General features: G+C 43.0%; 1 protein-coding gene across 1 annotated transcript in view; it reads right to left on the bottom strand.

The window, feature by feature from the left end:
• The window catches only part of ITIH5 (inter-alpha-trypsin inhibitor heavy chain 5), a gene marked incomplete at its 3' end in the record, with an annotated part of 38,971 nt that overhangs the window by 5,523 nt on the left and 16,880 nt on the right, over positions 1-16,568 (bottom strand). Inside the window, exons 6-7 of the mRNA XM_010164376.1 lie at positions 12,764-12,933; positions 12,224-12,340 (exon numbers count right to left, since the gene is read on the bottom strand). Coding sequence (XP_010162678.1) covers positions 12,224-12,340; positions 12,764-12,933 — 287 coding nt within the window. The remainder of the gene's footprint in view (positions 1-12,223; positions 12,341-12,763; positions 12,934-16,568) is intronic.

The raw sequence follows: 16,568 nt of genomic DNA, 5'->3' as shown, positions 1-16,568 counted from the left end.
CAACGCAGAGCAGCAGCGTAGTTTGTGTGCACGCAGCACCCAAGCTAGAATTGCAGAGGGGTCAGGAGGGAACTGGACTGTCCTAGAAAATGCAGCACTTCCCCACATCCTCATACAGGGGCCAAATGTGGGGCTGGGACCATCTCTCTCTCTCTCCCCTTCTTTCATTCTCTCTTTCCTTTTTGTCTCTTATTTTTGTCACAGTTTAGTTATTTCCATGGAGTTTGAGTCAGTTTTTCTCAGGAAAATGTTCTGTCATACTTTAATGCACACACATAGACAGCCTGGATTCTGGCACCTCAATCATGTGTTTGTCTCTTCAATTTCCAAAAATAAAAAACCCAGCAACTTTGAATCTGTGTGATATATATACATAGAAACATATGTACAAGTGTGTGTACGTGCACATGGTTTTGCTCCAAAGCAAACAGAATGAGGGAGGCCATATGGTTCATTCTGCTGTAGCTTTTACCTCATCCCCAGTAAAAATGAAGGGTGGGATTCAGCTTTCCCAACTCAGTCATCAGAAAGCTGGGCACTGCAGCTAATCCCTCTTTCTAGGCAGAAGAAGACACCTCCAGAGAGTAATCCATCCCATCTGTTTTGGATAGCTTTTAGGATGGGCTGAGTCACTGCCTGGAAGTGCCTGTCTCCCAGTATTGCCTCCAAGAGGCTGAGTAGCTCAGCTATAGAGAAGGTGGGACTCATCTCAAGACCTAATCCTGCCCAGTCCTGAGCATGATAGCACTTACTGGAGCAAAGAGGAGCTGAACTGCCTCTCCACTTCTTCCAGAGTGCTCTGAATTGCATGGCTCAATCCATGAGTTTCCATCTCTCCTCCCAGCCCATAAGGACCTCCAGGTTTACCCAAAGACTTCAGTCTTTACAGCGTGGCAACATGCACTTTGCTGCCAATATCCCTCACCCTTAAATGGGCTGCAAGAGAGACGTGACTTCCCTCTGGAGGGCTGGATATGATTCAGGAGCTGGCAGACAAAAGTGACTTTAAATAAGGAGAATATCCTGGTTAAAAGTGCACTGCTTGAAATCCTTAAGTAGGCAGCTATGACTGAGTGCTCTTGGTGCCCAGCCCTCTCTCCAGTCTCCACCAGCCCTCAGGCAAGGATTTGCAAAGCTCTTAGTTCAGAGAGTGTCTGGCAGCGACTTCAGTCAGGACATGGCAGCAGGTTTCTCATTCTGGCCTTGTAAGGCCACAGCTGGAACTTCTCCTGGCTCTGAGGAGCCAAGGGCTGAGGCTGCTGTGGGATTCCCAAGCTGCTCCGCTGCTGCCGAAGGGGTCTTTGCACTTCCACTCCTGCCTGGCCCCACTGAGTCATTGCACTGAAACTCATGCCAGAAGCCTCTCCTGCCAGGCAGAAAATTAACCATTTCTTCCCTGGTGAGAGCCAGATTGTTCCTCCACAGCTGTGCATATGACACTGATTCATTTTGGGGATGAGCTGGGCACAGATCTAACCCACTTGCCCAGTTTAAGGGTCCAGGGCCCTTGTGCCAGGTGCTGTAAGGTGAAACACTTCTCCCAACATGTGTTACTGGGTAGATATATTTTTGTGTGGAGGGTGGAGCAAAGATTAAAGGAGAGGATATCAGGAAGCAACAATACAGAACAGCTGAAAAAAGAAATCAATTTTTGCCAGTTGTGAATGATTTGTAGTTGTCAGAGACAAGTTTTAAATCAAAATTGAAAAGATGATAACTCGGTGGAGGAAGATTCCTCCATTTCCCCCCAATTAGCATGGATGAAATTGAGCTAAAAGGTGGAGACTGAATCACCACTCCAGTGCATTTGAGTCAAGAAGCTGTGCTGGTGAATGAGCTGTCAGCACAGCTGGAACCTAGGGCCTGAAACAGCCACCTACCTCCAGGGCTACAAAATACCACTCCCTGAATACAGGGCAGAACAATCATGGTCTACAGTGGGGAAATGAGGAAAAGATAAAGACCCATAGGCAGATAGCATCTTCTCAAGCCTACAAGGTCAAAGAGAAGCCAGCTTCCAGCCACCACTCTGGTCTTTGTTGTCACCTCCACACCAATACCTAGACATGCAACACAACTGCTGCTCTTCTGGTTCATTCTTGCATCACGGCCAAGATGATTTGAGGCTGTACAACCCCCAGAAATAGCAGGGAAGAGAACTCCTTCCCTCAGCTACACTCCAGTTCAGCTGTGACTTGTCACCTTTGTACCTGGCCCTTGGGGCTAGCTCTGACAGACTCCACTTAGCTTAAACACTGGTGGAACAAAGCATGGGAAGAGATGCTGCCATGGGAGAGCTGAGAGCCTTCAGCCCTTTCTTAGGTCAAAGAGCTGCCTCAAAGACATCTGGGATGATGTCAGACCAGCTGGGCACCTTTTAGGAGGAATGGGAGTCCCGGTGACATTTCTCCCACAGTCTCTTATTTGTTTGAGAAGCAGGGTGAGGGCGAAGCCTGACTACTCCAAAAGCTGTGCAGTTCAAAGGGAGACAAATGAGTGGTTGTTTGATGCCATGGCATTGCCAGACATTGGCCCTGCTATGAAGCAAGGGGGTAATTCAAGCACCTCATTATAATGCATGTCCCAAGCCCACATATTCACACTTTCCATTCCTTAGGAGAACATGTAAGTGCTTCATTCTAGGCCCACATAATCTGTGTTAGCTTCATGTCAGGCCATTTTAAAATAAATAAGTAAAATTAAAAGACTTTCAGTTCATGGTGAATTTGATTCTGCGTGGATAGTGGGTCTCCAGCATTGCAGTGTAACTCAGCCCTTCTTGGAATCAGCTTGCAGATGCAGAGAGAACTCTCCCAGCACCCACCCTGCCAGCGCCTCTCAGATCACTTGGCAACTCTCAGTTGCACTCTGCACGCCCAAACACAGCTGGCATCTGCCCTCACAACGGCTGGGCAGTGAGACATTGACACCAGTGACACAGCCCCTTGTCCAGCTTCAACCAGGGAAGCACATGGACTGGAGATCAGTCAGTCTAAAGAGCATGGCTAGCAGAGAGGAAAGTGTTCATAACCAAAGCCTTTGGAAAGCACTACCCATCAGCTGAAAGAACTGCATGAGGACAGTCTGCAGACCATCTGCAACCATATACTGAAGCATGCCATAACTAAAAGGCAAAGCTTCAGTAGGCTTTACTTTGTCCTTCCAGGTCTCCTGCAAGAGACTATATTTGACAGGAAAGGAGCTAAGGCACAAAATGTAAGCTCAAAGGAAACTAGGAACCACCAGCTCTGTCCAAGGGCTCAGAAACCAGATCTCCTACAGCAAGAAGAGAAAAGTACAAGTAAATATGTTGTTTGGCAAAACACTGCAAGGAAGTACAGGAAGAAAAAACATAAGAGCTCCCTCCTCCTCTTCAATGTCCTCTAAGATTTGGTTTATATCTTTCCCTTTACAAACACATACAGGTAGCTGATAAAAAGGTCCAGAGATGGTTTATCCAAGCTACAACAACTGTATGTGGTCAAATCTGCCCATAGTCTACCAAGAGGGATTAATACTGTGAGTTAAGGAAAGGTTGGCATCAAAGTCACACCTGAAATGGTGCTATCGAGGTCAGACAAGGTACTGCCACAGGCTTGGTTTGGGATCCAGCAGCCAAGGGAAAGGCAGTGTGGGCTCCACTGCCATTTTACAGAGAGAACAAAGGTTTGGACAGTGTCATACCTGCTGAGGTTTGAAACCACATCTTGTGAGTTTTGCTTTCCTCTATGTCCTAGTTTCCTTTCTGCCCACATAATGCAGATCAGGGACCAATTGCGAGCACAGCACAGGGACTTCTGTACCAAAAATGGGTTTTAACCCAGGATATCCTTGGATTTTTTTTTTTTACCTTCCACCCCCCTCTTGGGGAGGACAATCTGCCCTTTCTTCCTCTGCAGAGAGCATCATGCAGTTCAGGGATTGCAGCTTCCCTTTTCCCTGTCAATGTATCTTTGTGCTTTCTTCCCAGCAGCCACTGATTGCGTAAGCAAAGAAAACTCCTTCACAGTCCTAGACAACAAGCATCTTGTTTTACACTGACACCAGCCTGTGACAGGAAAGAGTTTGGTAGTAGAGCTCTGGACAATAAAAGTTTGTTTCCAGTCCATGGTTCAGTCTCTCCCGTCTGAACATCACAGATCCCTTGCTAGTAACTTTTTTAAATTTTTTAATTTATTTTTATTGCTGACTCCCTACATAGCCTTAGAAAAAGTTGCTTTGTAGTTTCCCTGTCTGCAAAAAGAAATCCTCCATCATTTAGAGCATCTGTTTCTATTGCCTTTTCTGAAAAAGATTTCCATTTAACACTGAATAAATTACTTAGATCCACATTCAGCCAGGGAATTTAAGCACTGGATTTCTGCTCAGTGGAAGACAAAACTGACTCCAAGGATGTGGACAAGCTTTGCTATCAACTAAGGGAACTTAATTCTCTAGCACACAACAGCATGGTGAGGATGAACACATGAAAAATTGCAAGATGATCTGATATCTCAGGAACTGGAGTTTCATGTGCCCAGAGGACAGAGTAGATGCTCAGTCTTTGCAATCTCATTGCAGTGTTAAGGAAATAAATAATGCTTGTACAAAGTTTTAAGGAGTCAAGCTCTTAGCAGCACCAAGCATCATTACTTCAAGCACTTAACAATGCAGTATGGATTACATCTGGAGTAGTACACATTTCTGTACAATAAGTGAAATGAAAAAGGTTTGTCCTGGTTTTGCTAGGATAGAGTTAATTTTCTTCTTAGTAGTTAGAATAGCTGTGGTTTAGGTTCAGTGTAGGGTTTCTTATGAGAAGAATGTTGATAAAGTACTAATGTTATTAGTTGCTGCTGGAGCTCAAGGCCACTGTGTTTGGCTGGTTCACAGCTGATTAGGACTCCCAGTCCTAATGCATCTGACAAGATTGACATTTGGATATGCTAATGAGATATTCCATATCATATCACATCATGTTCTGTACATTAACCAGGGCTGACTGGAAGACAGGGGGATTCTCTGGGGGATCACCCGGGCTCACTCTTCCAGGGTTTGTGTTTTGGGACTATCTCTGCTCCAGGATCACTGGCTGGCACAGGCTGGGCATCAGTCAGCAGGTGGTGAGCAATTCCACTGTGCATCACTCATTTGTATATTCTGTTATTACTGTTATCATTATAATTTTATTTTAATTCATAAATAGTTTTCTCCCCCTTTCCCTTCCAATCCTCCCCCCTCCTCCCTGGGTGAGGGGTGGGGGGGAGGCGGAGAGAGCAGGCTGTGTTTGGCTGCAAGCCAAACCACCACAAGTTTAAAGGCTGTCCCACAGTGCCAAACTGAAATAACCCCACTGGAAACAAGGGGGCTACCCAGGCAGGCAGCCAGACTGACACAGCAGTGTATGAAGGCCACATTCTTGTCTTGTGCTTAGCTCATTTTAAGAGGGAACACATCCCATAACATGCCAGTCAGACACTTAAACTCCAACCCTGTCAGCATGACAAAAAATTTCCATGGAGCCAGCAGCAAAAAGGTCAAGACCAAGGGAAAAATGCCCTATGTCCTCAATCTTTCCCTCTGCCCATCCTCAGAAGACAGAGTTAGTCTCAGCACGTGAAAACTTTTCCAACAGCTCAGGACTTTCGTTCTTTGTCATACAGATCAGCCATTGACACAGTGTTGGGAAGAGTTGACATACCCAAGAGGCTGTCCACAGCACATCCCCTCAATTTCAGCAACAATTAGCTGCTGCATTACACAGCAAGAGTTGGGCTGAGATAGAGGTTGCTACGCTTCTCATGTTGGTTAGCCTCCATTCTTCATCATGTAGCCACTCTCTCACAGTGGGTGCCTCAGCAGTCAGAATCCTGCTAGGTTTGAAGTTTTCTAGCCCCTTCTGAGAACATCCTACCCGTGTGTGCAACCTGCTAGAAGAGATGCATTGCTCCTTCATGGAGAGATGTTTCCTCTCCATGCAGAAAAGATCAGTGCTATTTCACCAAGGAAAGATTGCAGCATTCCTACTCAGTGAGGAGGTGTTATTTCTCCATGAAAAGGAGTGGTACACTTCCACAGAGATGAAGTATCTGTTTTCCTTCTGCAGAGACTGTGATCTGGAGCCACCTCCTCTCAGAGTCCTGTTCCTTTTTCTTTGAACCATGATACCTCTTACTTTTAGATACAACTTTGCCATTTTCATCTCTAGTGAGTGAGAGATGGTGACAATAGTTGGAGCAAAGACCCAGCACTTTTGCTCAGGGTTAGCATTAAGCAATACAAGATCACTAAATTGTTCTCTAAAAAAGCAAACTTGCCTGTTTTCCCACCTGAGAGCCTGCCACAGGGCCCTCACAGTCCTCCAATATCCATTCCCCTTCCCATTTTCCCCATTTCCAAATCCCCTCAGCATCTCCAGGATCCCCACTCCCTCCTACACATCCCTGCACCCAACCTTTCCCCTGCCCACTTCCATCCCAAGCCACTACCTCAGACATGAGCACAGTCCAAATCTTTGCCCAAAATTCTGCAAAGAAGAGAGTAGACATTTTGGAGAAGATGAAGTAATTACATTGGGGTAACTATCCAAGCAAAAACTCTCTCCTCATAACCCAGGTAGCATCATATCCCTCATTCTTAAGGGACTTTAAGTTACATCATGCGCACCTCAGACTCAGAACAGCCTGTGAACACTGTTTGACTTCATGCAGTAATACAACATCAAAGACCTCACTCCAGCAGGCTTCTACACAAGGTCCTACAAGCACTTCTGAGCTTCAACTGCTCTTCCCAGTTAGAAGCAGACTGTCCCAGTTAAGCAATGTATAGTACACACCCCACATTAGGGTGAAGGGGCATTTACTTGGAAATAGCAGTGTTGTTGCAAGCAGTGTTAGACTAATAGCTTAAGTCTTGGCAAAGATCAGATGTCTTCTAAACTTGGGGGATCTCATACAGCCATAAGCCCAGCCATTAGTTTGCCAGGTAAACAGACAAGACTCTGCAGAGACAAGCACAGACAAAGAAAGTAACCTACCTAAGTTCACATAACAGATCTATGATGAAGACATGAATAGAAGTCAGGTCTGTCTTCCAGCTATCACCCCCAACAACTCAAAAAAAAAAAAACCCACAGTTCCAGCTTGGAAAGGACTATTAAATACACACAGACCTACAGCTTTATAGACTTGCATATATATATGCCAGGGCTTCAAGCATACTAATAGGTTTTAATGGATCTGATGAGCCCCACCTGGGCCTCCACCCACTCTCCTGCCCATTGAAGCTCCTAGTCCCAAACCAGGAGCTATGCTGTGGCTGTTTCTAGTTCTGTCACAGCTACACCTGGTCATAGACATCAATGACCCTGGTCCATGGACTGACGTTCCAGCTTGATCTAGCCCCTTCCTTTTCACTATGGATTTGTCTGGTGATCACTGGGCTGTGTCTGCCACTTCAGTAGCACCTGTTTTCAATTCCTCCTTTGATGAATTCACCAAAGGTTCCCTTGAAATCCTTGGAAGAACTCTCAGTGTCTTCATGGGGTTTCAGTTCAAGCCTCACCAGCATTTCCATGCCAAACTCTGCAGTTGCCTTTGCATCCTATTTACTCTGAACTCAATTAAGGAACTTGCTATTTGGGGTCTTCCTGGGAAATTCTGTCTCTGCTTCTACTGCCTCCGAATGGACAAAATCAGCTGTGGGCATGTTGGTTGTTGATAGTCCCGAGAGCAGAAGCAGATGTTCCCTGTCCTGAGCATCTGAGGGCATCTTGCTCTGAGAGTTGTTTGTTTCTCTGTATTACTCTGTCCTTATTTATAAATTTTAGGGTTTGGGGAAGGCAGATTATTTTGCTGCATGACAGGTACTTGCACTTTTCTTGGAAGCTGGGCAGTTAAGGTTTATATGGATCTGATGTCTTGTTTACTGTAGCAGTTCCTATATTCCATATTCACATCTACAGAGAGGACTGAGATGACACAGCTGTTGTGTCTTCCCGAATTAGGAGGCAGCTGCATGAAGTTGTTGGTGCTGGAGATGTTGCATACAGTTCTTTTTTCACTCAGGCTGTTGTTTTCCAGTAGAAATGGAAAAGCTGACAAATCTTTCCTCTTCACAGTAGCTTTATGCTCACTAAAGGCTGTAATTAGAATTAGCATTTTTTTCCAAAGTCCCCTGGTGATTTAAGGTAGTTGTCCTGGGCAGCAGCCATTGTTTGGACTAGTAGTCAACAGGCCCACAGCCAGCTCCGCAACAACCAACAGAAGTCACTGGAGTTTGGAGTAATAACATGAAGTGTTCAGATGCTTGTCTGCTTTCTCACCACCCTGAAACTACTTAGAGGCCATCTGTGTGCTGAGGCACAGAGCTTTAGGGATATGTGTATATAAGGCACTCAGACCCTCAGAAGGACTCAGTGTGGGTCACAGATCAAGGGTACTGACAGTGTCACTCAGATGGGTGCAGGCAAATAAACTGAAGCATTTGCAAAGACACAGCAGGTTCCAGCTTCAGTTGAGCTCCTCCTAGCACAATTAACCTCAAAGAAAATAAGAGTCTGGCACGCTACCATTGACAAGTTGCCAGGCCTGTGGTGTAGCCAACTGTTTAACTGAGTGTGTGGGCATTTATTGCCTGTGGGAAAGATAAGGTGAAATGAATCTGTGGTTGAAACAACTGTATTTTACAGCATGTCTGCAAAATATCTGCAAATCCATCCTCTTGTGAACACATTCATAGTTTGGAATATGCTTGTTCTATAACATTGAATTGCAGGCTGATAAAGGTCCTTTTTCACCATGTTTAGTGAAGCTGGGGATAATCATGGTGTGACGGTGTATTTGAAGGAATAAAGCTCATGAGGACAAAACCAGTATTTTCCTTGCCAGTGGGACAGCAGTAATGACGTGCAAAGCCTTGAACACATGGAAAATTTTTTTATCATGATGCTCAAGAGTTTTCTTTTCCTGACCTTTACCTCCCTGCCAGTGCTAGAATGTGAATGTCACAGAGGCACAGATCCTGAGTGGGAGTGGACTACTGTAACACTGTTGAGTTTGCTAGATGTTCCTAGAGTTCAGAGGCTGTGAAAACTGCAGGAGGAATATTATTCTATGAATATGCACATTAGCTGATCTTCCCCACAAAGCTAATATATGCCTCTATGAGAGAATATCTCAAGAGTTTTAATAATTTGATTTAAGCTGATCAGCCAGTCTCACTATATGTGTTTGCAACTGGGTCTGGAGATGTTGTTGCTTCAAAGATTGATATATCTTAGGAAGAAAGGGATAAAAATTAAAATTACACAGAATCACAGAATTGCATAGGTTGGAATAACCTTTAAGATCATCGAGTCCAATCATTAACCTCACACTGACAAGTCCCCAACTAAACCATGTCCCTAAGCACTATGTCTATACAACTCTTAATTACCTCTTAAATTCATGTAGGAAAAGGAAAACCTTGGGAAAGGAAGAGAAGAAATGATTCACAATTAGATTGTGGGAACTGCAGGATGCATGAAATCCTGACCCCATTTGAGTCACTTTGCCATTAACTTCATGAAAGCGGTTGAGTAAAGAGTACAAAATCTCCTCTAGTTGCTATAGAAAAGGGTGCACAGCTGATGTCTCTCATCCTTGCTTATACAATCTTAAAAATTGCCCTTTGTCATAATTACCACAGCTGACCTGCAAGAGCACTCTTTACAAGTACTGACTGTATTTTTAGCTGATCTTGCATATGACTCAGTAGAGAGAAATGAGGAAAGGCAGTCCCATGGGAATTCCCAACTCTCTACACACCACCAGAGATCACCACAGCTGCAAGAGTCTGAGAGAAAAGAAGAAAAGGAGGCATTTCCTCTGCTCAGATGTATCCTGCCACCAGGGGACGTGTCTGTAGTTTAACAAACATCTTAATAACAACAACAATTGGGTAAAAAGGCCACTGAGCAGACATGGGTCATGGCTTTAACTGATCATATTTTCTTAGTGTACAAAAAAAGAGTCATATTATTCAGCCAGTCCTAGATTTTGGTCTTTTCTTGATTAATCTGTGTGGGGTTTTATGATTTAGGTCATAATTCCATGAAGTTCTATTTTCTGGAGCAGTTAAAATCAGAGGAAAATAAGATCTTCCTGCACATAGAACTCTATAATGTACCAGTGGTTCTCCATAAAAAGAGTATATCTGATATAATAGGGCAAAAACTTGGGTACAGCATCAACAAAGGGTCTGGGTAGATATTTCTCTCACTTCAGGCTCAACAGGCGCCTATTTCTAGCTAATTAGCCTGAGATTCATGTAAGTTTAGCAGTAGGAGCTGGTTAGGCTATGAAGTAGACCTCCAAGGGTTAATCCCTGGCCATGTTGTTTCTAGTAAGTAGACAAAAAAGAAACACTAATAAGCTCAGGAGGAGAATAAAAGCTTTCATAGTGCAAGGTTAATCTGATGACCCCAGGCACTACTTGTGCAGCTCACACCAGGGCCCTTCAGGCTCCTAATCTCTCTGGTTCAGCACTGTATGGCTGACTGTCTGCTCTCAGCATGCAGGACTGGGTGCATTTGTGCAGTATCTGTTTATTCTGCAAGGCAAAGTAAACATTTTTCAGAGAAGGATAACAGAAAGCCAAGAGCCAGGCTCTGTCCCCAGGAATTTGTAAAGATTCAAAGGCATCTTCATTCAAGACCTCATTCAGCACAGTACAAGGTAAGTTTGTTAACAAGTCTCTTGTTTGTTACTCCAGTCACTGAGAAAGATAATTAGGAGCCATAAAAGTCATACTCCATTTTAGCTCACAGTGGAGAGAATTTGATTCAATAGGGGACACAGCTTCTAAATTAGGATTTATGATCATCACTGAAACTAGATAGTAAAGTTTTTAGCAGAGAGAGAAAGGCATATATACCCACACTGTCCTTGTTCAAAGACAGAGAACTGGCAGAGAATGACCATAATCTGTGTTTGTCAAGGACATTTGGGCTACTGTTGTTGGCCAAGGGGGAAAAAAAAAGCTCTCAAATAACCACACTTTCCAGAAATATCACCATGTTCCAGACAGGCAACCAAGAAGCCTGAATGGACTAATGGCTCCTTAACTGGCCAAAATAAAAGCCCAAGCCATTAGCCTTGAGTCATTCTAGTAGAGTCACAACACCACACCATCCATACAAGCTGAAACTGCCCCATATTGGTGTCAGCCTATGTGGAAAGTGTCACTTTCCACAATCATTACCTCAGCCATGGTAAGAAAGTAGAAGATAAAGATGTGGCCATCCAACAGAGAGAAGCCAACTAACTTCTCCATATCTCATACCTGTGGGGTAAGTCTTCAAATAGAAGGAAACAATACTAACCCTACCAGGACATCTCTCCTTTCTGCACAGATATATAAGATGGTAACCAGACTTACCTCTCTAGTGTCAGTGCAGACCTGAGATATATGTGTCAAATCATTCAGAACAGAATTGAAGTCTTAATTCATCTCTGCTTCTAGTTTAGACTGATAATACTGTGTTAAGAGAGAGAGTATATTCCTCCAGGCACAGTGCTATTCCAAGCCTACTACTTGACCCCTGAACTGGAGATGGTTTCCATCTGTCCAGCTCAGAGAATTGAAGAAGCAAAAATGTTTAGTCACCAGCCTGAACCCTCCATGTCAAAGATCATTTTTAAGTATTGGTGATGTGCCCTTCAGCTTAGTACGTTGGCTCATGTCAAGATCTGTGCCTTAAAAAAAAATGAGATTTATGCTGAAAGACTCAGATTCTCAAACAGGACAAATTGACCTTTCTTTCAACAGAACCCATTGAGTTATACATTGCTAAGGATTTTGCCAAGGTAATTTAAAGACAGCAGTATCTTCTCTGTCTTATTAAGCTGGATACAATGGTCTGCTGAATGCACTTTGGTGGGAATTCTCCTTAATCCTTCTTTCTTCAAACTGCTCAGAACAGAACTGCCCAGGACAATCCTATCTGCAGTGTCCTAGCTCAGTTTTGACAGCACCGGCCTTTTTACAGTGAAGTCCTCTGCACTTCTTGTTGCCATCCCATTCCACTCACATGATAATTTCTCATTGCAGGTAAACCATTTCACCTCGAGGTCTCTTCAGTGACTCCTTTCACTTCAGACATAGAAAACATTTTTCAGAAAAACCCATCTGGTGAGATGAAGCCTGAACCAAGCTCTCTGCAACCTTACAGCCAACCATTCTATGATAAATGCAAGGACCTCACCTGTTTCAGTTTCGTTCCCACCATGGAAGCACTGCTGTCAAGCACAAATACAACATTCTTTGGCAATGGAGGAAGATCTGTGGGGGCGAAGTAGTGCACGAAATACCCATTAAGAATCTGTGGAAGAGCAAGGAAGTCAGGAATCAAAGGTAGATCATGATGCAATGTTCCACATACATCATTACGGGATATTTGATTGGGTATACCTGATCCTGCTTTCAATGTCTGTGTCTACATTGGAGAATATGAGTGGTCCTTGGTATCCCTCTTAATTCTAGTCCCCTGTTCATCCAGACTAGTGGAGCTCTCCATATCTCCTTTCATAGTGGACACTGGGGTTTCAATGAAGTAGGTACCTGTGGTTTTTAAACCTTTCTTGTGGCTGCCAACTGACTGGTTTTATTTTGGATAGTTCTTACAAGATGGAGAAGTAACCTTCACTTGGGAAAACATTTTCTAGGACATTTGGAGCATGCAAGACAATTGAACAATCTCAATTACAGTTAATAAAACAGAAAAGATGAGTTATGTGCACAGTACCTGAACATCCCCAATACTCAGCTCCCTGTTGACATCATATCTAATTATGAAGTCTCCCAAAATGCCATTTCGGGCAATCCTGGTTTGCTCAACCACACTGGGATTGAATGTAACTTTAGCTAAGGTTTTGGTATGTCCAACTACAGTAGAAGGAGGAGGAGAAACATCACCTGTTGAGATAAAACCACAATATTACAAATTTTCCCATTGTCTTACAGATGTCTAAGTGCAGCATACACACTACTACCATGGAGTCAAGTCAACCAGTACAGCTACATATTGAGATTAAATAGTCAGCTCACCAGTGATAAAAGAAGAACTTAATAACCCCTCCTCTCTAATTCTAAACTGAAACCAACATTGCAATGCTAACAGAGATATACATGTTTAGGCAAAATTCCTGTGCTCACTTCTGTTTGGAGGTCCCTGAACTCTAAGGCCAGATATTCTCTGTATGACTGTTAATTGCTTTCTGTAAATAATGAACACACAACCCCAGACATGTGTATGGTCTTAATTCCAGTCAACTCTAGACAGCTAGAATGCAGATCCTATACCTGAGATCCTGCCCGTCTATGCAAGTATGATTCATTTGACCTGTTTAAACATTTTCTCTAGGATTAGATGAATCACACTGCAGATTTCTCCCTATTGATTATAAAGTTCTTGAGGTGACTTGTTCAGATGTACTGTAGACATGTAAGGTGGGATTAATCTGACTAATTGATCACTTGATCTGACAAGTGTCTGTGTGTAATGTCTACATCTGAATAAATCATGTTAGCTACCTTTATGTTCAGCAAAGAGTTATCAGTACAGTCACTGCAATTTCAGTCTTACTGGTTGAGACAAAATCCAACACTTACTAGTGTAGTCATGCAAACTGCACCCCCAAGATGTAACTCACCCTAACCTCTGAGAGCCCTTCCTGAGTCAGTGAAGAGAGATGTGCCTTTCAGAGGGTATCTCAGAGAAAGACAATAATTTAGATCTAAGTCACCCTGAAGGAATCCCTGTTGTCTTGTTAGCCGTATTCATTTGCTAAAGTTGAGGGATACAGAGATTCCTTGTTGTCTCTCTGTGTAGCCAAAATCCCACTTTACTCTCCTTTGGTGTGTCAATTGTTTGGTCCCTCTGAACTCCATAAAGATCCTTACATGTGTGTGGGCCCCATATTTTGAGAGCTTTCCCCCTTATCCTAAGTAGCTATTGAAAACACCAAAATAGATTCTCAACTGATGTTCTTCTTGGGTACTTCAACTCTCATAGTGAAAGTTATTCCAATACTCCTCTGAGGCACAGTTCTATTATATCTGCCCATGTGCTGATTAAAATTGGTGGGAATGAGCTGCTTAATTAGAGTGTGTGGAAGGGGTCTCAATTCTTTACCAGAGATGGCCCAGGAAGTCTGTGGTATGGCAGGGGAAATAAAAGATAAGTAAGATTCAGTTCTGGTTTAGATGTTCACAGTGCAAGTACCTACGTCTCCTAGAAAATTTCTATGGTCAATGGAGATCAAGTCAAGAGTGTCAGAGGAGATTAAGATATGATACATCTGCTCAGGCATAGACATCTGCTTTAGGATTATTTTAATTATGTGCTAGACCCCATTAACAATATTGATCACAATGACAAGGTGCAGGCAGTCTTGGAAAGCTCCTCTCCAGGAAAGATCCTATAACACTGTGTATGTAACAAGGAATGGCACTTCTCCACCTTTGTAAAGCGCTTTGAGTAGCACTAGAGGAATGCAGTGTGACATCTGTGTGCAACATTGAAAACAATCCACCTGACATCCAGATCCCATGGTGATTTACAAAATTGGATATATATGATTATATAGTAAAATGGAGACATGGCGTGGTTATCTAACTCTCCACTGGTCAAAGTCCACAGAAATGCTGGAATTAAGGTTCTTGTGGGTATATAAAATGATCAACCAAAGCTGTGGTGTTTATTCCAAAGTGCTATGTGTAATCTAGAGTCCTGCAGGCAAAGGAATGAAAGTAAGAGTCATAATCATTAACATAATGTAGGATGTTACTTCCACGTTGATTTGGCTTTACTTTTATAGCTGTCCTGTCAGTGCATTTGAATAGACAAGGCACAAGATGGTACTATTAAGGCAGGGAAGGGTTTTCTCATAGGCTCAATTTCTACAGAAATAAATTATAGTTGAAGGACCTGGAATGTGAAACAAATTCATCAGGAAAAGTCTTGACCAAGGAAGCTGAATGCCAGATATTACTCAATGTCAGTAAAGTCAAGAATTGACTCTGCATCATGGCTTCTCTGATTATGACAATTCCAATCCACCCATCCTGACGGAAACAGAGAGAGAAGCCCCAGCCAGTCCGTTGAAATCAATTAAGGACACTAGTGTTAGATCTTAAAGGGGGCTTATAAAATGATTACCCAGAGCTTCGAAATTTATTCAAAAATTTGTGTACAGTTCATATTTCCCCTGGCAAAGAAAAGTCATAAATCAATAGATTTCTAAGATTTTACCTCCCTGTTGATTTGTTTTTACTTTTATAGCTGTGCTTTGATCTGATGAATCAACAGATGTAACATGTCTTTAATACACAATGCATCAGATTTGCTTGTATTGGCCTTCCTGGATTTTCCATCTGTCTTCTATCACTTCCAAGATCCCATTTAACTGCCAGTGTGTGGGAAATGCCCAGAATTCATAGAAATGGCTTAACAGTTCATTTATATTTTCTGGTCTATTTAAGAGTTTTACATTACTTCTCCTCAACTGCTGAAAAACAAGCATTGTTGTTGGTTAGGCTGCCTGGACACATCACATCAGGGTTAGTGAAAGTTGGTCTCACACTGGAAACAGAAGCTCTCTCCTTATACCTACTGCAGATACACATCTGTGTCCGTGGCCTTTGGACTTCATTTCTGTGTTTTTCTGCCTAATTTGAAATGCCATTGATGAGTGAGCACAATGTGCTGTGCACCACAACATCATGAGTTCCAGTCCTAGAATTTCTGTGTACTCTGAGCATCTGAAATTAGCTGAGTTAGGCGGCCACCCAATGCCTCAGTTTACCCATTTGTTCAATTGGCATAATCACATGTATCCAGTTCTGTAAAGCACTGTGGAATCTAGATGGGATCACGTGGATCACATTACATTCCTCTGTTACTCCTCAAAACACTTTTTGGAGGTGAGATATGTCATCTGTAACACAGAGAGTACTTTAGGAATCCCTAGAGAGGAGGTTTCCAAAGCTGCCTCACATAGCTACTGTTAGTGACAAGAATAGCTGGGGAAGCTCCTCTGAATTCTTCACAGCCACTCATCTTCCATATCCCTGAGAGATTAAAACCAAAAAATGGTCTGATAGAAAAGGTCCAAAATAACCTTTTTTTTTTTCCCCTGGAATAATAGAAATTGAGTCTGGAAGGCAGGTTATCTAATTCATGCCATGTTCCCAGACTGAATCCCTTCCTACCTGGTTTTATGACAAAGTCTGGAAACACTCCAGACCTCCAGTAATGGAAACTCCACACCTGCCCTTGTCAGTCCTTTCCAGAGTTTCAGTTTTTCACTGTTAGACATTTTCAATGTCTAACTTATTTTTCTTTCTGTATTATAAACCTGTGCCTTCTTGTCCTTTCTGTTTATTGACACAGAAAGCACAATATTCCTTTCTTCCTTGCAGCAGCCTTTCATATATTTGAATACAGTAACTATATCTTCCTACAGTTTTCTTTTCTAGGCAGCACTTGATATCTGGATCACAATTACTCTCCTCTGTTTATTGGCCCAGTTCTCTTCAAACAAGTGACT

Source organism: Antrostomus carolinensis, unplaced genomic scaffold, assembly GCF_000700745.2.
Source record: "Antrostomus carolinensis isolate BGI_N321 unplaced genomic scaffold, ASM70074v2 scaffold2283, whole genome shotgun sequence".
NCBI lineage: Eukaryota > Metazoa > Chordata > Aves > Caprimulgiformes > Caprimulgidae > Antrostomus > Antrostomus carolinensis.
Note: the sequence above shows the minus strand (reverse complement) of the source record. Positions and strands in the feature narration are given on the sequence as shown.